General features: G+C 41.1%; 1 protein-coding gene across 1 annotated transcript in view; it reads left to right on the top strand.

The window, feature by feature from the left end:
• The window catches only part of LOC145399737 (uncharacterized), a 342,222-nt gene that overhangs the window by 150,035 nt on the left and 169,675 nt on the right, over nt 1-22,512 (top strand). Inside the window, exon 3 of the mRNA XM_080272285.1 lies at nt 15,501-15,611. Coding sequence (XP_080128411.1) covers nt 15,501-15,611 — 111 coding nt within the window. The remainder of the gene's footprint in view (nt 1-15,500; nt 15,612-22,512) is intronic.

The raw sequence follows: 22,512 nt of genomic DNA, 5'->3' as shown, positions 1-22,512 counted from the left end.
TATTTCCTGTCGTATTGTTTTTCGTACCATCGAGAGAGATACTTTCGTATTGTGGAATTTGTCCTATATTTATCGCTTTCGTACCATCGGAAATTCGTACTTCGAGTTTTCGTATTTCAAGGACTCACTATATATATATATATATATATATATATATATATATATATATATATATATACATGTATATAAATTGTATATATATGCACACACATACTTACAGAGAGAGAGAGAGAGAGCGCAGCAGTACAGGTTACTGATGTGTGCCATAGAGCTTAAGGAGCGGATGGTGACCAAGAAGACCTATATACCAGGAAAATGTGGACGTTGACAAACCTAGCTGTAAGGGATACCTTCTATAACAAAAGGAGTAGGGTGGTGGCTGAACAGAGAGAAACTGACAGAAATGTTGATGAACAGTACAGAGCTCTCAGGGAAAATCTGTGAGTTACTGATTCATTGTGTGGATGGACAAGGGCTCCCCTAAGACATAAGGTAACATGGTGGCGGGATGAGGGGGTAGAAGCTGCAGTTAAGGAGAAAAGAAGGCTTTTCCAGGAGTGGAGATGGGGTAGCAACAAAGGGGGATACAGTGAACTCTCAATTATCTGTTGTAATTCAGCCAACCCCTATGCCAATAAAGTGAAATGCTGGATATAGCATAATACCCTTCCATCGCTTCAACATTTGGCATTGGGCCAGATACTGCTTTACTTCCATCTCAACCCTCTGTCCTAAAAACTTTCCAATGAGTAAAAAATGAAAATTAAGCATAAAATGCAATACAGTGTTGATACAATACAATAATAGTACAATCCCAGTTAACTGCAAAGCTTTGGGAATTTACCTTCCCAGTTACTTATTTTTCCTTGACATCTAATGTATACTCTTATACTTAGGCTATATCATTGCGGTCCTGTACAGTATATACAATACCACTCTTGTTCAGGGCCTGACAAACAATTCCACTTGAAACGTAACCTCCTCTTAATCACACTTCATAGACGTAACACACATGATTGCAGCGATCTGTAGTGGTGCAATATTAAAACAGTAAGTTCATTTGGTAAACATTATTTGTTATTTATTCATAAAACATGAATAAACAAACTTAAGAAATAAATCTTGAGCATTTATTTGTGAACTGATGACTTGGAGAGAAGTATTGTACTGCAGATTTATCACAACTCCCTCGCTTACAATTGTGTATACAGCCGCAACCCTCCAACTTCTTTCTCACCTGACCGCCGTCACTCCGTCCCTCACATATTTTCGTCTTCGTCATCACCTTCATCTTCATCATCCCTTTCATTTTTGCCTTTACTTTCACATGCTCTTTGACATTCACGTTCACTTTCATACTCACTTTCATGCTCACTTTCACATTCACCTTCACCGTTACACTCACTTTCACCATTACCTTCATTTTCATTTTTACCCTCACTTGCATCTTTACTTTCTCACTTTCACGTGTACCTTTATTATTACATTCACTCACCTTCGCTTGTGCCTTCCCATCTTTTACATTAACATTCCTCTTCACTTGCACCGTCACCCTTGCTTTCACCTTTCTTTCACTTTCACTGATCTGCTATTTCTGACAGAGACACAAGTAAGCTCCACCTCTGATTTAGCTAGATTTAATTTTCCTGGATATATCTTGATTCAAAATTTCAGACCCAAAGGAGGCATATGTTTGCCTTGCAAAATCAAAAATTGCCCTGGAGGAGATTACTAAATTTAATTGTTCTTTTTTTGACTATTCCATATACAAATTAAATTCTTTTGTTAAAATTAAGTACCCTGTATTTCTGTTGTGTTTATCGTTCCCCTAATGCCCCTTCAGAGCTGAGTTTATTTGACTCTCTGTCTTCACAACTAAGTGTCCTCAACATTAATACTGCATCAGAAATTACTATTTTGGGTGATTTTAATGTCCATAATGTCGAATGGCTCACTTAATCACCCAGAACTGATGACTCTGGTCTTGAATGTGAGCTATTTGCAGACTCATTTAATCTCACCCAGTTAGTCAGTCAACCCAGCCGTGTACCAGACAACTCCGATCAAAATCCCCACGTATTGGACTTGTTTCTAACAACCAATTCAGATCATTATAATGTCGAAGTGAAGTCCCCCCCTCAGATCCTCAGATCATTGTCTGATTCAAGCCACCAGTTTCACACCTACCACACCCTTCTGCTCTGAACCTGTCATGATGACTAAATGGCATTACGACAGGGCAGACTGGGAGGGACTTCAAAATTTTCTCATGGATGTTCCTTGGACCTCCTTTTTCTCCCGTGATGCAAATTCCACATTGGGCCACATACAGGTTTCATTAAAGTCGGCATGGAAACATTCATTCCACATCTTAGTTACAGAAAAAGATGTAATTCTCCTAAATGGTTTGACCGCAATTGTGCTAGAGTAACAGGACATAAAACAATAGCCTATAACTCTTATACAAGGACCAAAACCAAAGAAACCTTTAACTATTATAAAAATATCAGAAACCATGCCAAAACTATTATCAATCTTTTTAAATCAAACTTTCTACATAGACAGGCTAACAAACTACTAAACAATCCAAATGATAAAATATTCTTGTCAACCCTTAATTCATTTAAAACTAACTTCACTATTACCTCTTCCATTCCACCGTTACAGTCCCCCAGTGGACATCTAGTAAGTGACCCACACGGAAAAGCCAACCTTCTTGTTGACAGTTTTTCAACAAACTCAACCCTAAATTCAGAAAATCATAATATTCCTGTACTTGATTTTGATTCCCCACAAATACCTCCTTTCATGATTCACACCAGACACATATAAGCCGTATTACAGAATCTATCAGCAGACAAAGCCACTGGTCCAGATGAAATTCCTTCAATAGTACTTATAAATTGCTCCTCAGTGTTGGCTCCTGTATTAGCAAAATTTTTCCGCTTATGCATCCGTACCTCAATTTTTCCAGCCCCTTGGTAAGAAGCGAATATTCATCCTGTTCCTATCAAGGGGGCAACTTCTGATCAAACTATAGACCAATTGCCATAACTTCCGTTCCCATTAAAGTTTTTGAGACACTAATTAACAAACACATAGTCAAGCATCTAGAAATCAATAACTTGATCAGTGATCGGCAGTATGGATTTAGACAGGAACGTTCAACTGTAGATATTCTTTGCCTTCTTAGACTACCCATCAGATTAACAAAACAATAGACCAACATGGTGAAACACACACAGTAGCACTTGATATTTCAAAAGCATTTGACAGAGTATGGCACCAGACTTTATTGTCTAAGATGTCACACTATGGCCTTGCATCACTGGTTCTTATAATTTCTTCTTACCTTCATGGTAGAAAAATATGGGTCATGGTAGATGGAATTTATTCTCAGTTTCATTCCATAAATGCTGGCGTACCTCAGGGATCAGTTTTGGTGCCAACCCTTTTTCTCATTCATATAAATGACCTCCTATCTGTCACACACAACCCAATACACTCTTATGCTGATGACTCGACCCTTCATAGTTCTTTCACAATTAGTACCTCCTTTACACAATTTGATATTATAAATTCCTAAATAAACACAGCAATTTCTTTGAACCAGGACCTTTTTAAAAATAAATCAATGGGGACAAAAAAATCTGGTCTCATTTAATGCTCAGAAAACTAAATACAGTGTACATTAATTTCTCCAATAGAAAGAATCCCTCAGATTCACACACAATTTTAAATGATGTCAGTATTCCCATATCCACTACAATTGATATCCTAGGTGTTACTCTAAACCCCAACCTAAGCTGGACGGCTTATGTTAAATCCCTTGCTAAAAATGCTACTAAAAAACTGGGACTTATGTACAGAGTTCATGAGTTCTTCACTGACAAGCAGGTAGCCACAATATACAAAAGTCATGTGCGTTCTCAGATCAAAGACTGTTCACCACTGTGGAGTGGATGTGGAGCGGATGCACTGAGGCAGTTGGAAAGAGAATTCAAAATAAAGCCATTAGATTAATCAATAATCCTGCCATAACGCAGGACCTTCCTCTGTTATCAGTACGTCGAGATGTTGCTTCTTTAGCACTATTTTATCGATATTTTTACCGTAAGTGCTCTAATGAACTGGCTTCAATTGTGCCTCCCTTTCACATTTTCTCCCAAAATACTCGGGCAGCTGGGGGCGCCCATGAACTCACACTCTCTCCCCCACAATGCAGAACCTCTGCTAATCAAAATTCATTTATCCCCAGAACTACTTGGGGCATAGGGGCATTTGTCTTCTTAGTATAATAGGAAAAGTGTATGGTAGGATACTTATAGACAGAGTTAGAGAAAGAACAGAGAAATTAGTTGGAGAAGAACAGGGAGGCTTTAGGAAGGGAAGAGGTTGTGTAGATCAGATATTCATTCTTAGATCCTTAGTGGAAAAGTTTCTAGAGAAGGGAAAGAAGTTGAATGCAGCTTTCATGGATTTGGAGAAAGCATATGACAGGGTAGATAGACAAGGATTGTGGAAAGTGTTAAGAATATATGGAGTAGATGGGAAGTTGTTGAATGCTGTGAAGAGTATGTACGATGGTGCGAAGGCTGCAGTGCATGTGGATGGTGAACTAAGTGAATTTTTCTCTTTGAAAGTTGGTTTGAAACAGGGATGTGTCATGTCTCCATGGTTGTTCAATCTGTACATGGATGGGTTAATAAAAGAGGTACAAGGTAGGGTAGTGGATGTTGGAGTGGCCCTGGTGAGAGAGGATAGTGTTTGGAAACTCCCTGTACTGTTGTTTGCAGATGATACTGTGTTGTTGATTGAAGACGAAGGGGAGCTGCAAGGCTTGGTGGATGAGTTTGAGAGAGTGTGTAAGAAACGGAATCTAAAGGTGAATGTAGGGAAAAGTAAAGTGATGGTCTTTGAGAGAGGTGAAGTTAGTGAATGTACAGCGAGGTTGGATGGTGAGGAATTGGAAAATGTGAGTACGTTTAAGTACTTGGGTAGTGTGATGAGTAAGGATGGAGGTTTAGAGGTTGAAGTGCTTGAAAGGGTACAGCAGGGAAGAAAGGTTGCTGGTTCTTTGAAATCAGTGATAAGAAACAGGGAAGTGAGCATGGAAGTGAAAAAGTTACTACATGACAGCATTGTGATACCAACTCTAACGTATGGAAGTGAAGCTTGGACGTTGTTGGAAGGACACAAGTCAAGAGTGAGAGCAGTGGAAATGAGTTATTTAAGAGGAGCCTGTGGAGTCACGTGGAGAGACAGGCTGACGAATGTGGATATAAAGGAGCTTTGTGGTGTGGATGTGGATGTGATAGGAAGCGTTATGAGGAACACGCTGAGGTGGTTTGGCCATGTGGAGAGGATGGAGGGTGAAAGACTGACGAAGAGAGTGTATGTGAGTGAGGTGGAGGGGGGAAGAGGGAGGGGGAGGCTGAGGATGAGATGGAGGGATGTTGTGGAGAGGTATATGAGAGAGGGGTGTGTGAGTTGGGAGCAGGGCAGTCAAATGGCGGGGGACATGGCGACTTGGAGGCGATTTGTTTGTGGCCACCCCAAACGGGATTGAGGCATCTGGCAATAGATAGATAGATAGATAGACTACTACTCTCTGGAATTCTCTTCCTGGGAGTTGCTTCCTACATACATTTAATCCTGTCAATCCAATTGTTATAAGTATTTTATGAATGGAGGATGCCTTTAGGCACATGGACTTATTTTTTTTTCCTTTGTTTTTCCTTCTTCCATTCATCAAAAAAAAAAAAAAAAAAAAAAAACTCTCTCTCTCTCTCTCTCTCTCTCTCTCTCACACACACACACACACACACACACACACACACACACACACACACACACACACACACACAAGAAGAAAGGGAAATGAACAAGAAAAAAATGGAAGAAACACACACACACACACACACACACACACACAAGAAGAAAGGGAAATGAACAAGAAAAAAATGGAAGAAAATGTAGTGAAAATACCGAAGAAAAAAGAGAAAATGGTGAGAAACTGTAGAAAGGAACAGATGTGTAGTAATATTTGGAAACAGGGAAGAGGAAGAAAAGGTTAGGTTCGTAAGACTCGAGTGAGACATGAACCTGGTGAGAGGAATATTAGGCAAGATTGACCCCGAAGGAGACAAGTGGGTAAAAGAAATTGAGGAAGTAAGGAGGATAGGGCCTTATAAGAAAGGGGAAACAAGACCAGTGAGAGTCAAGTTTACATCAGAAAGTGTAATAAATATATATACTTAAAGTGACTTGGAAATTAAGCAAAGAGGCGGGGATGGAAAATATTATAATAAGAAAAGATCTGAATGAAGAAGAAAGAGAAGTTTTAAAATCATTAAAGGGAGACATAAAGGGAAAAAATGGTAAGAGGACAGAGGAAGAATGTAATACTTTTTTTTTGGAGAGTATTGGATATGAAAGTAAGGAAGTGGTATTTAAGGAAATAGAAGTGAAGGAAACTAAGGGGGATGGCTGTGAAAGATTAGAAGTTGAGGAAGTGGTACGGATAGAGAGTAGGAGAGAAGAGGGTATTAAAAACGTCAAAAATAATTTGAAGGTGATATATACTAATGTTGATGGTTTCATATCGACAAGGATCGAAATTAATGATTTTTTGAGAGAACATGAACCTCATGTCATGTGCTTTGTAGAGACCAAATTAAGAGAAGATATTGATGTTCATTTGGGAGATGGTAAATACAAACTGTGGAGAAAAGACAGGAAAGAAAAAAAGGGAGGAGGAGTGATGATAGCAGTGAAGAACAACATAAATGTAGATACTGTGGAAATGGGAGAAGGCAGGGCTGAAGTGATATATATGAAATTAGAAACTGGAGAAAATGTTAAGAGAGATATGGCGGTAGTGTATGTTCCCCCAAAGACGAGAGCGTTGAAGGATGACGAATACCGTGAGATGTTGTCAGATATGGCTAGCTTTTTGCAAAAAATAATTGAGAAAAGCAATAATATAATTTTAGTGGGTGACTTTAACTGTAAAGAGGTGAACTGGGAGGAATGGTACTCGGGAGGTGGCGAGGATTCATGGGGCACTATGTTATTAAATATAATAATGAATAATGTGATGACGCAATGGGTCAAAGAAGAGACACGGTTTCGAGGTGAGGACACACCAGCAAGGTTAGATTTACTGTTCACCAAAGAACCCGATGTAATAGAATCATTGAAATATCTCTGTCCTTTAGGAAAAAGTGATCATGTGGTCATTGAGTTCCAGATGTTAATAGGGAATGTCGAGCCAAGAGACGAGCTTCATAGACAGGGAAGATACAACTTTGGGAAAGCAAATTTTACAGGATTGAGAAACTTTTTTGAAAATGCGGATTGGAGAAAATTCAGAGAAACAAAAGAGATACAGAAGAAGTGGGATATCTTTCTAGACCTCTATAATATGGGAGTGGAAAAATTTGTACCAAGAGTAAGAGGGAAAGAAAACAGGAAAAAGGAGTGGTTTAATAGAAGGTGTATGATAGCAAAAAAAGAGAGAGATAAGGCGTGGAACAATTGGAGAAAGAGAGGTAACAACAGAACAAAGGAAGAACATAAAAGAACAAGAAATGAATACACAAGAATACGTAGAGAAGAAGAAAGGATTTTTGAAAAAGGTATAATAGACAAATGCAAGGATGAACCCAATCTGTTTTATAGATTTGTTAATGGCAAACTGAAACAAAAGGAAGGAATCACCAAACTGAAAGTAGAAGGAGAGGTCTTTAAGGATGCGGCAATGCAAGCAGAAATAATGAACAAACGTTTCCAGTCAGTTTTCACTAAAGAAAAGGAGCTTGTGGAAGGGGAGGGAGTGATTAGAAATGTTCCGGTGATAAAAGATATAAAAGTTGATGTACCGGAAGTGTATAAATTACTGGAAACTCAAGATGTAAGGAAAGCCCCAGGACCTGATGGAATTTCTAATTGGGTACTGAAGGAATGCAGAGAACAACTGGCGGATAAAATTCACAGTTTAATCGTATGCTCACTAGAAGAGGGGAAAGTGCCACAAGAATGGAAGAGGGCAAATGTGGTACCAATTTACAAGGGAGGAAACAGGGAAGAACCCCTGAATTATAGACCAGTGTCTCTAACCAGCATGGTCGCAAAATTGTGTGAGAGAATCCTGAAAGACAGATGGATAAAATATCTGGAAGAGATGAATATTTTGGCTGAATGTCAGTTTGGATTCAGAAGTGGAAGGTCATGTGTTTCTAACTTGTTGAGCTTTTACTCAAGAGCTATTGACGTAGTACAGGAGAGAGATGGTTGGGTGGATTGTGTGTACTTAGACTTAGAGAAGGCCTTTGACAAGGTACCTCATAAGAGACTAATGTGGAAACTAGAATATATAGGAGGACTGAAGGGGAAACTTCTGGAATGGATGAGAGACATTTTGAAAGACAGACAAATGAGGACAGTAATAAAGGATAGGATGTCTGGATGGAGGGAAGTAACAAGTGGAGTCCCTCAAGGCTCGGTGTTGGCGCCAGTAATGTTCCTGATTTACGTAAATGATATGGTAGATGGAGTGAACAGTTATGCAAGTCTGTTTGCTGATGATGTAAAGATCTTGAGGAAGGTAGAGGTTGAGGAGGATTGTAAAATGCTGCAGGAGGATTTGGATAGGATACACAATTGGAGCCGGACGTGGGAAATGAAATTTAATATAAAGAAATGTAAAATATTGGAAATGGGTAAAAGTACCAGGAGGCCATCACTGAATTATTTGTTGGGTAATGAATTAATCACAAAAAGGAGAGAAGAGAAAGATTTGGGAGTGCTGGTCCAAGATAGTTTGTCATCAGAAAAGCACATTAACAAGATAGTTGGAGAGACTTATAAATTCTTGACTAACATAAGAGTAGCATTTCATTATATGGATGAGGAGATGATGAAAAAATTGATAGTGGCAATGATCCGTCCCAGGTTAGAATATGCAGCGGTAGTGTGGTCCCCACACAAAAAGAAAGATATAAACAAGATTGAGATAATACAAAGAACAGCAACCAAGATGGTCCCCAGTCTGACAGACTTGTCATACAGAGAGAGGCTGGAAAAACTGGATTTGCCTTCCTTAGAGGAAAGGAGAAAGAGGGGAGACATGATTGCAGTGTTCAGGACCATGGTGGGAGTAGATAAAATTGACAAAGAAGATCTGTTTGTATGGGATAAGAGAGCAACAAGAGGACATGGAATGAAATTGACAAAGTCAAGCTGCTTGAAGGATATCAAGAAATATAGCTTTCCTTACAGAAGTATAGACTTATGGAATAGCCTGGACAAAGAGATTGTCCAGTCTAAAAACTTAAACGAGTTTAAAGCCAAATTTGACTTACTGAGAAACAGCGATGGAAACCCACGAGCATAGTACATTCCGTGTATATCACAGTTAGGTATATTAGGTAAATACTTAAATATTTGGAACAACTTAGACAAAGAGGTGGTGCATGAGAAAAACATTCATGTGTGTAAAGGTAGACTTGATAAATGTGGATATGGTGACAGGACAACACGAGCATTGCTCAATTCCTGTATACTACAAATAGGTAAATACAAATAGGGAACTACACACACACACACACACACACACACACACACACACACACACACAATCTTTCCCTCACTCATAAATATGCACACATACTGCTGAAGAGTCACACTGTCGTGAACATGAAATAGGATACGAAAAAACACAATGGTATATGAAAAAGATGTACAGTGTTTCCAAACAGTTTCAGCGACAACTGTCACCCTCTTCAGTGGATCTACAGACCATGAGTGGTACTTACAATTACTGAAAAGCTGCATACAGAGTAATGAGATTTCCCCCCCCCCCCACACACACACAAAAAAAAAACTGGATGTGACCTCAATTGACACTCCCTTCAATCTGTCCCAGACCTGAGTGAGGGATTACAAGAGGTGGCAAGAACCTGGCCACTAATTATCCCATTACTGGATATAAATTGTACATTCCTTCACTATGATTAAAATTATTATTTTTACATACAGCTTCTACTATCCTACATTTCTTGTAATTACAACATTTGTACAACATTTTGCTAGAATTCCAGTTGCTTCAACGGTCATTTTCTGAAGAGTGAAGATACACTGGATTATTTATGTTGCCTATCTTACAAGCATACTTGTGTTCCTTAATCCTTGTGTATCCAAATCCTTTCCAGTTTCACCAATATAAACCAAGTCATTATCTCTTGATGGAATTTTGGACACCTATGCAGTTTCATTACTAATGGGTTTATTCATAATTAACATTGATCTTAAAGTGTAAGTATAGCTAAATGCATTGTTTACCTCCAAATCATGACTCACAGACTTCACCACATATGGTACTGTGATATATAGTGATTTTGTTGACTTTGCGATGTTGCTGTAGGTCTAGGTACAAAAAAGGCTTTTCTGGATTTGAAATATGCCTGTCTTATAAACCAATTGTTATAATTTAGGTCTAGAAATATTTTCCATATCTTAGCATTTTCGGTATCCAGATATTGGGGACTACTAATTCTGAGTGACCTAAGAAACAGAGAAGAAATAACTGACATTTTAGTGGACCTGAGGTGATCTGAATAATAATGTAGATACAAGTTGCACTGAGTTGGTTTCCTGTGTCCTCTGTTCATCTCCTGTGCAAAAATACATCTAGAAATGGAAAGGAACCATTATTTTTCCCATTCAACTTTAAATTTAATTGAGGGAAGCAATGCATATAATTTTGAGAAAATCGTCAAAGTTATTGTATGTGTCTGGCCAAAAGAAAAACTCATCATCAACATACCTATACTAAGTTAGATTTTGAGGGGATATGGTGGTAAGAAGGTTGGATTTGAAATATTCATGAACAGATTGCTAAGAATGGGAGTGAGGGATGAGAACCAAAAGAGAATGCATTACATCGCACACACAGCCTAATAAGTTGGAGAAAACCATCATGTGGCATGCCAAGGTCATTGTTACAATTAGGTAATTTTTCCTCCAAGAAACCAATTACATCTTCAATAGGGACTTTAGTAAAATGTGAATGTACAGTACATCAAAACTAACCAACCTACCAGTAGAGAAACTGAGGGACTTAAAATTATGAATAAATTAGTAGAGTTTTGGACATGAGATTTTGAGAATGTGCCAACCAGTGGTCCTGAAAGTATTTAAGTGAATGAGCCATACTGTGAGATGATAAGATGGAAGGGAATCTGTTGTTTATGATCTTTGGTAATCCATAAATGTAAGGTAATTTTGGATTAATTTGAATGAACTTAACTTGCACAGTGTTTGGCACATCCTTTAAAAGGCTTTCAACTTTCTTATTAAAGTCTGTGGAAAACCTCTTGAGAGGGAAAGACAAGTTTTTTGTAAGTAGTATGAAGCACTGAGAAGCTGCAAGCTTTTGCAACAACAACAAGCGAGGCATGGGAGGCCAACAGAGTGAGTCACAGCACTAGGGTTTTGCCATTGCATTGTCACAATAGCAGAGCACATAGATAAGTCTTCACTGAATGAGATCCATGGGTAAAAATGAGAGAGTGATGGTATGCTCGGTGCTCCCACAACAAATTTTGATTGGCTGGCTCATTGTGGAGTTTTCCCAGGTGCTGGTTGGCTACCGCAGCTGAGCCAGATGAAACACCTTGCTTCTGGATATTGCATAGAACCACTGGTTGCTTCCTGTTTCCCTTCCACTTATTGCATTGGGCTGGATATTGTTATGATGGGTATTTGAGTTTACTGTACTGTACTTGGCCGTCAAATGTAGGGCTAGGAAGGAGGTATGCAGGACAAAATGTGAGTCTCAGAGACTTTTATTGGATAACCTAAATAGGGTAAGAATATGACATTTAAGCTGGCGAATCAGGTGAAAAGGGAAAACATGGATATCATAGGTGAGCAGTGTGTGAAGAATGATGAAGGAAAGGTACTGGTGAACAGTGAAGATATTAAAAATGCCTGAAGAGAGCATCATAACCAGTCACTGAATGAGGAGTTTGACTGGAACAGGGAAGGTTTGGAGTCAGTGGATCCAGTTTTTGGCCCTTGGCCTTTGATTGATGCTACTACTGTGAGCAGGGGAGTAGGCAGGATGCAGCTGGGGAAGGCAGTTGAAGTGCTGAAGGCCTCAGGAGGTGCAGGAGTAGGGTTAGTTACCAGTTTGATAAATACAGTTATATATGAGCTTGTTGTCCCAGATGACTGACTGAAGAGTGTGATTGTGGACAAGGGGAAGAGTGATGCCCTGGAAAGAGGAAATTATTGATACATAAAACTTTAGACAATAATGAAGGTAATGGAGAGAGCTCAAGAAGGTATGATTAAAGAAAGAGTGAATATTGATGAGATGGAGTTTGGGTTTATTCCAGATAAAGGGACCACTGATGCCGTATTCATTTTTCATTTCAATAAAAATATATAGAAAAGAAAAGAGGTAGGTACAGTGCTTTGTTTATGTTGATTTGGAGAAAGCATTGACAGAGTACTTAAAGAGGTAGTGAAGTGGACAATGAGAAAGCTTGGGATCGAGGAGTGGCTGGTTAGAGTGGTTGTGGCTATGTATGTGGGTGCTCGCACCCTGGTGAAAGTGAATGGAGATTTGATTGATGAGTTTTCTGTGAATTTTGGTGTACATTAGGGGTCAGTCTTGAGCTCCTTATGTCTATCATGGTGCTTAAATCCCTCTCACGTGACTTCTTCAAAATTGGACTCCAGTGTGAGGTGTTGTATGCTGATGATATGGTGTTCATTGCAGAGAATGAAAAGGAGACAGTAAATATTTAGGAAGTGGAGAGATGGTATGGGGCACAAGGGATTGAGAGAATAAATTGAGATGAAACAAAAGTGATGGTATCTAGGGCTGGTGGCAGTACTGTAAAAGAAGAGGGAGTGGCCATGTATGGTTTACCACAAGGGCATGGGAAGTAATCCCATCTTGTGCTGTTTTTGTATTAAGAGGATGCATAAGAGGTGTAGTGAATTTAAAGGTAGACTGCAAGATAATGCTGATTTTATGTGTGTGGTGTGTTGGGGACAGCATTTGGAGATTGTCAGACATGAAAGGATTGGTCTTACTTGTGTCTCTTGAATGTTTGGAAGAATTTTATTTTTCGAGAGACACGTTATGTGCTGGAGGTGGGGCTGGAGCTAGCTGTGTGGCTAGAGTGAAGAGTGGTTGGAAGATGTTCAGGGAGCTGTTGCCTTTCTTGACATTGAGAGGGTTCTCCCTCTGTGCTAAGGGATCTTTGCATGCAACATGTGTTAGGAGTGTATTGTTGTATGGTAGTGAGACCTAGGCAGTTAAGGAAAAGGATATTCATAGGCTCAAATGAATAGAAATGACAGTGATCAAGTGGATGTGTAGTGCCTTCATGAATGTGAGGCCTGGGGAGGTTAGGTTTATGACTGACGAGTTGAGAGGTAGGATGGGACTAGAGTGTATTGGTGTTATGATGAGGAGGGGTAAATTGAGATGGTTTAGGCATGTGAAGAGGATGGGAGGTGACAGTTTGGTGCAGCAAGTGAGAAGTGTGAACGTTGGGGCTAGGATTGTGAGAGGCAGACCGAAGACCTGGGATGAGGTCATAGAGTTTGACCTAAGGGATATGGGACTGATTAGAGAGGATGCTAGAGATTGAGCAGCGTGGAGAATTGCCATTAGGTGACCCAGGCTGATGCATGCAGGTAGCCTGTGTTGGAACCTTTATAAATGAAATGACATGCATATATGTAAAAAACTTTGAATACTTAATTTTAGGACTTTATAATAGTGCCTCATTAGTCTTGCAGCCCTTGCTTACAAGTTAGTTTCGTGATGTGGCCCAGGAAGCTAAAAGATTGTGCATCCCTCATCTTATGCTATCCTGAGACATTTGGTCTTATATTTATAAACTTATGAGGCTTCCTTGGACCTAATTTTTAGTGATTAATTTTATATACTGTACCTTTCTGTTCTCTGCTGTGTTATTCATGTTTTATGAACACTGACATACATTGCATAAATTACATAACAGACTGTAGTACCACACCAGATACGAAAATAAACTTGTAAAGAAGAGGTTCTATGAAGCCTTTTGAATTAACAAAGATGAACATCTTGCACACAGGAATTTTTAGGATTGTGGAAAGTGTTAAGAATATATGGAGTAGATGGGAAGTTGTTGAATGCTGTGAAGAGTATGTACGATGGTGCGAAGGCTGCAGTGCGTGTGGATGGTGAACTAAGTGAATTTTTCTCTTTGAAAGTTGGTTTGAAACAGGGATGTGTCATGTCTCCATGGTTGTTCAATCTGTACATGGATGGGGTAATAAAAGAGGTACAAGGTAGGGTAGTGGATGTTGGAGTGGCCCTGGTGAGAGAGGATAGTGTTTGGAAACTCCCTGTGCTGTTGTTTGCAGATGATACTGTGTTGTTGAGTGAAGACGAAGGGGAGCTGCAAGGCTTGGTGGATGAGTTTGGGAGAGTGTGTAAGAAACGGAATCTAAAGGTGAATGTAGGGAAGAGTAAAGTGATGGTCTTTGAGAGAGGTGAAGTCAGTGAATGTACAGCGAGGTTGGATGGTGAGGAATTGGAAAATGTGAGTACGTTTAAGTACTTGGGTAGTGTGATGAGTAAGGATGGAGGTTTGGAGGTTGAAGTGCTTGAAAGGGTACAGCAGGGAAGAAAGGTTGCTGGTTCTTTGAAATCAGTGATAAGAAACAGGGAAGTGAGCATGGAAGTGAAAAAGTTACTACATGACAGTATTGTGATACCAACTCTAACGTACGGAAGTGAAGCTTGGACGTTGTTGGAAAGACACAAGTCAAGAGTGAGAGCAGTGGAAATGAGTTATTTAAGAGGAGCCTGTGGAGTCACATGGAGAGACAGGCTGACGAATGAGGATATAAAGGAGCGTTGTGGTGTTGATGTGGATGTGAGAGGAAGTGTTATGAGGAACATACTGAGGTGGTTTGGCCATGTGGAGAGGATGGAGGGTGAAAGACTGACGAAGAGAGTGTATGTGAGTGAGGTGGAGGGGGAAAGAGGGAGGGGGAGGCCGAGGATGAGATGGAGGGATGGGGTGGAGAGGTATATGAGAGAGGGGGGTGTGAGTTGGGAGCAGGGGAGTGAAATGGCGGGGGACAGGGCGACTTGGAGGCGATTTGTTTGTGGCCACCCCAAACGGGACTGAGGCATCTGGCAATAGATAGATAGATAGATGTTCTTAAGAATGCTTATGACAATTTCAGTGGACTGTCTCTCTCCAAAGCCAAATTGAATTGTCTGATAGGAGTAAGAGTAAAGCAGAAAGGCTGTTATTGTAGTATCCTGAATAAAACCCACTGGTGGTAGCAACATTAAAGCAAAAAAAGACTTTAAGATGCTGAAAAGGTCAAGAACAAAATATCGTTTGGTACTGAGTATGCAGGAACTTGATGTTTTACTTTGTTTGTTGATTTTATAACTTTTGATTTTTGTATTTTAGATTCAACAATGATGGCAAAGAATTTGGTAGCACAAAAATTGGTACCCCAACACTGAAGCTGAGCCTGAACAGAGATGATGTGCAGTTCCTTGGAACTTCAGTTGAAATGAGGTAATGTACAGTAGACTTGGTTATGTACTGTCCCACAGTTAGCTTAGCTTATGGTTTATACATGTAGTACTAATAGTAGTAGTAGTAGTAGTAGGTATTAGCAGTAGTAGTGGTAGGTTGTAGTAGCAGTAGGTATTAGCAACAGTAGTACAGTAGTAGTAGTAGTAGTAGGTAGTAGTAGTGGTAGGTATTAGCAGTAGAGGCGGTGAGATTCTCCTTTCTGAGAAGAAACGTCAACCACAGAGTTCTGTTATGGCCTGGATGAGATATCGACTGTCATTCTCCCTCATGAGGTCTGCTCTGCTATGTCTCATGGACACAAGATCATCAGTCCTCAAGCCTGTCTCTCTGGCCGGTATGGATTATGAAGCTACAGTGGTCGAGAGTCGCATAGACCAGTGACTCCAATAGTTTAATGTCTTTATTTACACTGTTATGTCAATAAATATATAAAATAAAATAGTAATAGTAGATGGTTGGTAACCACAGCCGTTGACGTGCTTGGGGCCAACGGATTGTAATATGGGGGTTAGTGTTAACCTTCACATTACAACTCCAAATGATGAACTGTATTAGGAAAGTTGGTTTTGGTCTTCATAATATAATTCCCCAATGGATGGAGGTGATTTTATTGGAAAAAAAAAAAAAAAAGCAGTAATAGTAGTAGTTGTAGTAGTATAGTAAAAGTAGGTAATAGGATTAATATTAGTATTAATATTAGCAGTAGTATTAGTAGTAGGTAGTAGTAGTAGTAATAGTGGTAGTAGGTAGTAGCAGTAGATAGTAGTACAGTAATTCCCGTACTATCCGGATGCCCACTTTCTGGACACCCCACTTACCGGACATTTTGGTCCCTGGATTCAATATTCCCAAAATTGCCCCCAAATTGCAAAAAGTTCAAAAACAATCTGAATTTTTTTCCCCCATAATTTGAACTCGGCGTGCCCGGCGCGGACCTGCCGTGTTTTGGTGCGTAGTTCTCCCACCGTCCACTAGAGCGCCCCTGCATCCTCCCAACTTACTGCTCATCTCTTGTTGTGAGTGCATGCTCGTCATCATGGCCGCCCACGTGCACACTTTTGTGGTGGTATCTTACTTGCTGCAGGCTCTGCTGCTGCTCTCCTGCCTCTTGTTAGTGTGTGTGATGATGGCCCCGCCACCTGAGAAGAGGAAGAGAGTGGTTTTGACTCTGGAGAAGAAGAGGCAGATATTGGACAAGGTGGACGCGGGATGGTCAGCGTCACACATCCGTCATGAATTCAACCTGGCCCGATCTACTTTGTTTGATATCAAGAGATCCCGGGACAAACTCATGCAGTACACGGCTGACTTCTCGTCGAAGAACAAATGCAGTGTGGAGAGGAAGATGATGTTTACTCCCCTCTATGCTGAAGTCGACCACTCCACATTGATTTGGTATTGACAGCAAAGTGCTGCTGTTGTGCTGGTGCATGGCACGGAGCTGAAGGCTGCTGCTGAGAAGTTCGCAAGGCTTCACCACGCCCCAGACTTCAAGACATCTGAGGGTTGGCTCTTCGCGTTCAAGTTACGACATGGCCTTACCAACCGTAAGTCTCATGGCGAAGCTTTGGACGCTAATGAGGATGGAGTAGAGGAGTTTCGGCACAAGGTGAAGGGCTTGATCGACAGAGAGGGCCTCACTCTCGGTCAAGTCTACAACGCTGACAAAACGGGTTTATTCTATTGCTCTTTGCCAATGAACACTCTAGCCGAGGAGACGGAGAAGCATGTACCTGGCCGCAAGCTCTCCAAGCAACGGATATGTGCTTTGTGTTGTGGCAATGCTAACGGCATGCACCAGCTTAAACCCATTATTGTTGGCCTTGCAAAGCAGCCTTGGTGTCTTCATTGGGTGATGGATGTCCTTCCTGTCGTTTGGTACCATTCTTTGAAGGCATGGTTCACTCCCCAGATCTTCAAAGACTGGTTCCACCGCCATTTTGTCAAGGAGGTCATACATTACCAGACGGAGAAACTGGGAATCCCATGCGACCAGATAAAGGCCCTCCTTCTCCTCAACAATGCACCTGCCCACACGTGCGACAAGGACTTGGTGGCTGAGAATGGCCGCATTAGGTGCATGTTTATGCCACCGAATACGACTGCTCTCATCCAACCAATGGACCAAGGAGTGATCGTGGCAACGAAGAGGCTGTACCTTAGGAAGTTTCTGGACAAGGTGATGGTTGTTCTTGAGGACGAGGACGAGCGCAGGGAGGGACGGGACACGCGAGGCCAGCGGACTGTGGAAAACCTTTGCCGCTACGACATCAAGTCTGCAATCTACAACTGGGCCAGTGCATGGAAGGAAGTCCCCGTCAAGACTCTAGAAAATGGTTCATCTCGGCTGCTTCTCGGAACGGATGTGTAGCACAATTTCCTAGGTTTTGACGTGGATGATTTCCATGCACGTCTACGTGCGCATGGCGATGATGATGATTTGGACGAAGTGCTTGAGAGGTTGGATGACAATGAGGGCGATCCTGGGTATCAGACCATGTCTGATATCAATATCGCATCTTCAGTTGCAGGTGTCAGTACCCAGCTTGAAGATTCCGACGAGGACGGCGACGATGATGCAGACTCCTCTCAGCGTGACACTACTCCAGCCATCTCCTAGCTGAGCGCACTCCGGGAACACGTAGAGTTCGTTCTCGACTACCTGGAACACCCGGACTGCGACAGGGAGATGGGGCCCTTGGGACTTGTGGAGGAAGTGAGCGCTTTCAGGCAGCGCCTCGTTAATCGCCAAAATCGTTGTTCCTTGCGTCAATCAACCATTGACAGCTTTTTCAGACCCCTGACCCCGGCTGTGCCCAGCCCTGGCTCCACGCCATTGTCTCCCCGAGACAGGCCCTCATCCTCCGAGCCACAGCCCAGCACATCAGCCACGGTGGAGTTGCCACTGAATGTGAGTTTGCGCCTGTCTTCAGAGTCGTCCGCAGTGGGTAGTCCATCACTACGTCCCAGCGATGCACTCCTAGGCCACCTGCATCAGCTACTCTCAGACTCTGACAGTGAATAAACAGCAAGAACTCGCCACTAGACCGCATGGGAATTTTCAGAGTTGTACAGTGAAAAAACAGTGCGTAGTGTTAAGAAATTATAATTTTGAGTGCAGAGACTTAAGTGCAGAGTGCAACACTGATTTTATTGACATTCTATGGAGCGCAAATTAGACTAGAATGTGTAGTGTTAAGAAAATGGATTTATGAGTGCAAAGTCTTAAGTGCAGAATGCAACACTTATTTCATTGAGGTACAATGGAGCTCAAGTAAGACTAGAGTTCGCAGTGTTAAGAGAATGGAATTCTGAGTCCAAATGACTAAGTTCAGTGCATGACTTCATGTACAGTATACTGCAGGTGCTTCAGGTACTCCTTTTTACTGTCAGACTCTGAAAGGAGGTGGGTTATTCATTGAGATGGCCAGGGACTTGCGGTAAGTACCCAGAATGTTTCATATTGTACTGTATTTTCCATACTTACCTCTAAAACTTCATTTCACTCTTTTATGTCCCTTCTTGGTGTGAATAGGGTCTTCGGTGCTATGCATGTGCAGTAGGGAGGTGTTTTTCTGAGTTGGGCTAGGTTAGAGTCCATCTGTACCAGTCCAGGAGCCAGGGACTTGTTGTAATTACCCAGAATGTTTAATATTGTATGTACTCACCTCTAAAACCTCATTCTCTGGTTCTTTTGCATTTATTTCAGTCATTTATGTCCCTTATTGGTGTGATTTGGGTCTTAAATAGGTGCTATGCATGTCCAGTAGGGAGTTGTATAGGTGTTTTTTTGAGTCAGGGTAGGTTAGGGTCCATAATTACAAATCCAGGAGGCTTGGGCCCACTTTCCAGACATGCCTTTGGCTCTATTACGTCGGATAGTAGAGGGATGACTGTAGTTGTAGTAGTAGTAGAAGTAGGTAGTATTGGCAGATTGACCTGAAAACAGTGCCAAAAGTAGGAGGGGTACTGTACATATAGTGGTGCATAGGTAGGGTGTTTTTTGGTTTTCAGTGTTTTTTCCTTCATGGTTTTGTTGGTATTTAGCATTACTTTAGATATTCCTGTGTGTGTTTTGATGTCTAAATATGGCAGATTGACCTAAAACTGTGCGAAAATTAGGAGGGGTACTATCCATACAGTGGTGTACAGGTAGGGTGTTTTTTGGTTTTCAGTGTTTTCTTTGCATGGTTTTGTTGATGTTGAAAATTACTTTGGATAATCCTATGTATGTTTTGATGTCAAAATATGGAAGATTAACCAGAAAACACTGCCAAAATAAGGAGGGGTCCTGTACATACAGTAGTGTTTAGGTAGGGTGTTTTTTTGGTTTTCATTGTTTTTTCTGCATGGTTTTCTTGGTGTGTACCATTACTTTAGATATTTATGTGTGTGTTTTGATGTCTAAATATGCCTGAATGACCAGAAATCACTGCTCTAAGCATAGGTACTGTACAAACAGGTATAGGTTGGAGGGGTATAGGTAGTGTCTGGGTATGGTAGGGGAATATTTTTTTTTTTTTTTTTTTTTATGTGAGGAAGAAGGAACCAAAGGCAACGAGCCTGCAAAACTATTCCTTCCAAGAAAAACAAAATATAAGAGAGAACCAAATTCAAGATCCGATCATTTCCAGATGCCTGGACACACTGCGTTTGAAAAACTGGAGATCATAGGAAGTAGGAAATACAGACAGAGGGAGACAGTAATCATTATCTGGATGTTGCCGCTACCCGGACATGCCTTTGGCTGTATTATGTCTGGATAAATGAGGGATAACTGTATGAGATGCTACCCAAAAGTTCCAGTAATTTGAACAGAGGGAGCCAATCGTTTGCAGTTTTGCCTTTTGCCACTAGGAGAAGTCAGCAGCATCCCTTGTGCATCAGTGTAGCCCCAGTCGTGTCTGTGAGCGGACGTGGTGTTGAGCTATGTTTACTATTGTAACATGGTGTGTAGGTGGTTTGGTGGTATTGCAGTAGTGGGCCTCATTGAACAAAGAACGTGCAACAAGTTCTGCTTCAAGATCAACAGGACGGCTGCAGAAACTCACTGGTTGCTTCAGCAAACCTTTGGTGACAATGCCATGTCCCAGAGCAGAACATTTTTCTTGTACAAGTGGTGAGATGGAGGGATGGAGTTGAGAGGTATATGAGGGAGAGGGGAGTGACTTGGGGGGAGGGCAGTCAAATGGTGGGTGACAGAGCGACTTGGAGGCATTTTGTCTGCAGCCACTCTTTGCGGGATTAGGGTGTCAACCTATCGAGACAGCTACCGCAAATTGACTTAGGACCTCTCCCCACAAGGTATTAACCCATTCACTGCATCAGTGTTTGTTTACATGTACATCCCATGTGTGGCAGTTTTCAATTATTTAGAAAAAAATAATACTGTCAAAGATAGAGAAAAAAATCCCAAGTTCAATGGTATATAACACAATATAGCAAACAAAATAATTACCTCTGAAACAGGTCCGTGAAGTAATAAATATTCCCTGCGCGGTGGTGCCAGGCAAATGATGTGTTATGGTTGCACCGTGTTGTCAATGTCAATCTTGCGATCGAATGAGTTGTAAATCAGCATCTGAACCATCACTGACATCATCTAACAATGTATCATTATCATCACTACACTCATCCAGAGATTTCATCCAATATTTGCTTGGGCTACTGCTAGCGGCAGCATGGAGAAGATTTTGTAACATTACCTTTGGCATTTTGTAGGTAGCTGAGCTGAGCTCTGCTCCTCGTAAAAATGCATAATCTACATATGGCAATATTCTATAGGGTACCATGAGGTGCTAGCTGAATTATTTCTTGCCATTTCTGACGGTGGAATTTTTGAAAGCAGGAAATCATATATGATACAGCTGCAGTGAGAGCCATTTGGACTTAGATATCATATATGATACAGCCGCAGTCAATGGGTTAAAAAACACAGAAATCATAGTATATCACAATGTTTGTTCATGAAATGCCAGTCGTTAATATAAGATCATGTTTTCCTTGTTTTTCATGACCAGTTGGATGCATTTTGGCATGGAATCGCTTAGATCTTTAAAGTAAGCTGAGGACATTTCTTTGCACCAAACATTTGTCATTTCAGTCTTGAGGTTGTCCAGATTGGATGTCTTATTCTCTGCCATGATTTTCTTCATCTTTGTCCAGCAGTTTTCTGTTGGATTTAGATTCAGATTGTTGCCAGGCCAGTTGAGGACCTCAATCCGATTATCCTGAAGCCATTTTGTCACCTTTCTTCACTTGTGACATGGAGCTGAATCGTGTATGAAAAAGTCACACCCATGAATAGCAAAAAAGTTTAACAAATGCTCTTCTAGAACATGAATGTACCATCCACCATTCATCATCAAGTTCTTAGGAAGAAAGTAGAGGCCTCCCCTTCCCATTTCACCTGAGAAACACCCCCATACCTAATTTACTGACTGTGGGTGCTTAACAGTCAGCACCATGTAAGCAGGGTCATATCGACTACGGGAGGCAGGGCGACGAACCTTGGCAGAATGCACCTGGAACACTTGAAATGTGCTTTCATTGGAAAGTATAACTTTTCTCCACTCATCTGATGTCCAGTGTGCATACTTCTTGGCAAACTGAATGCGGTCAGTGAGAAGCGGTTTCTTAGCCACAGTGCGACTTTGCAAACCTATCTCCTCTGCAAGTGGTGTTGGATAGTTCGAATTGAGACGTCTTGTAACAGCTGAGGATGCATTCTCTTCAATTCTGCTGCTGTCAGTCGAGGATTTTTTATTACTTCCCTCTTCGGAAGCGTATCTGTACCTCTGGAAGTCGTCCTCTTCTTTCCACCACCATGCTTGTGCTCTGGTACGACATCAGGTGGCAGGCTGCATGCTGCAGCAAGAAA

Source organism: Coenobita brevimanus, chromosome 50 (genome assembly GCF_032717465.1).
Source record: "Coenobita brevimanus isolate Jiangsu-jjx chromosome 50, ASM3271746v2, whole genome shotgun sequence".
NCBI classification, from domain to species: Eukaryota; Metazoa; Arthropoda; class Malacostraca; order Decapoda; family Coenobitidae; genus Coenobita; species Coenobita brevimanus.
The sequence above is the reverse complement of the archived record's forward strand: the minus strand, read 5'-3'. Positions and strand labels throughout refer to the sequence as shown.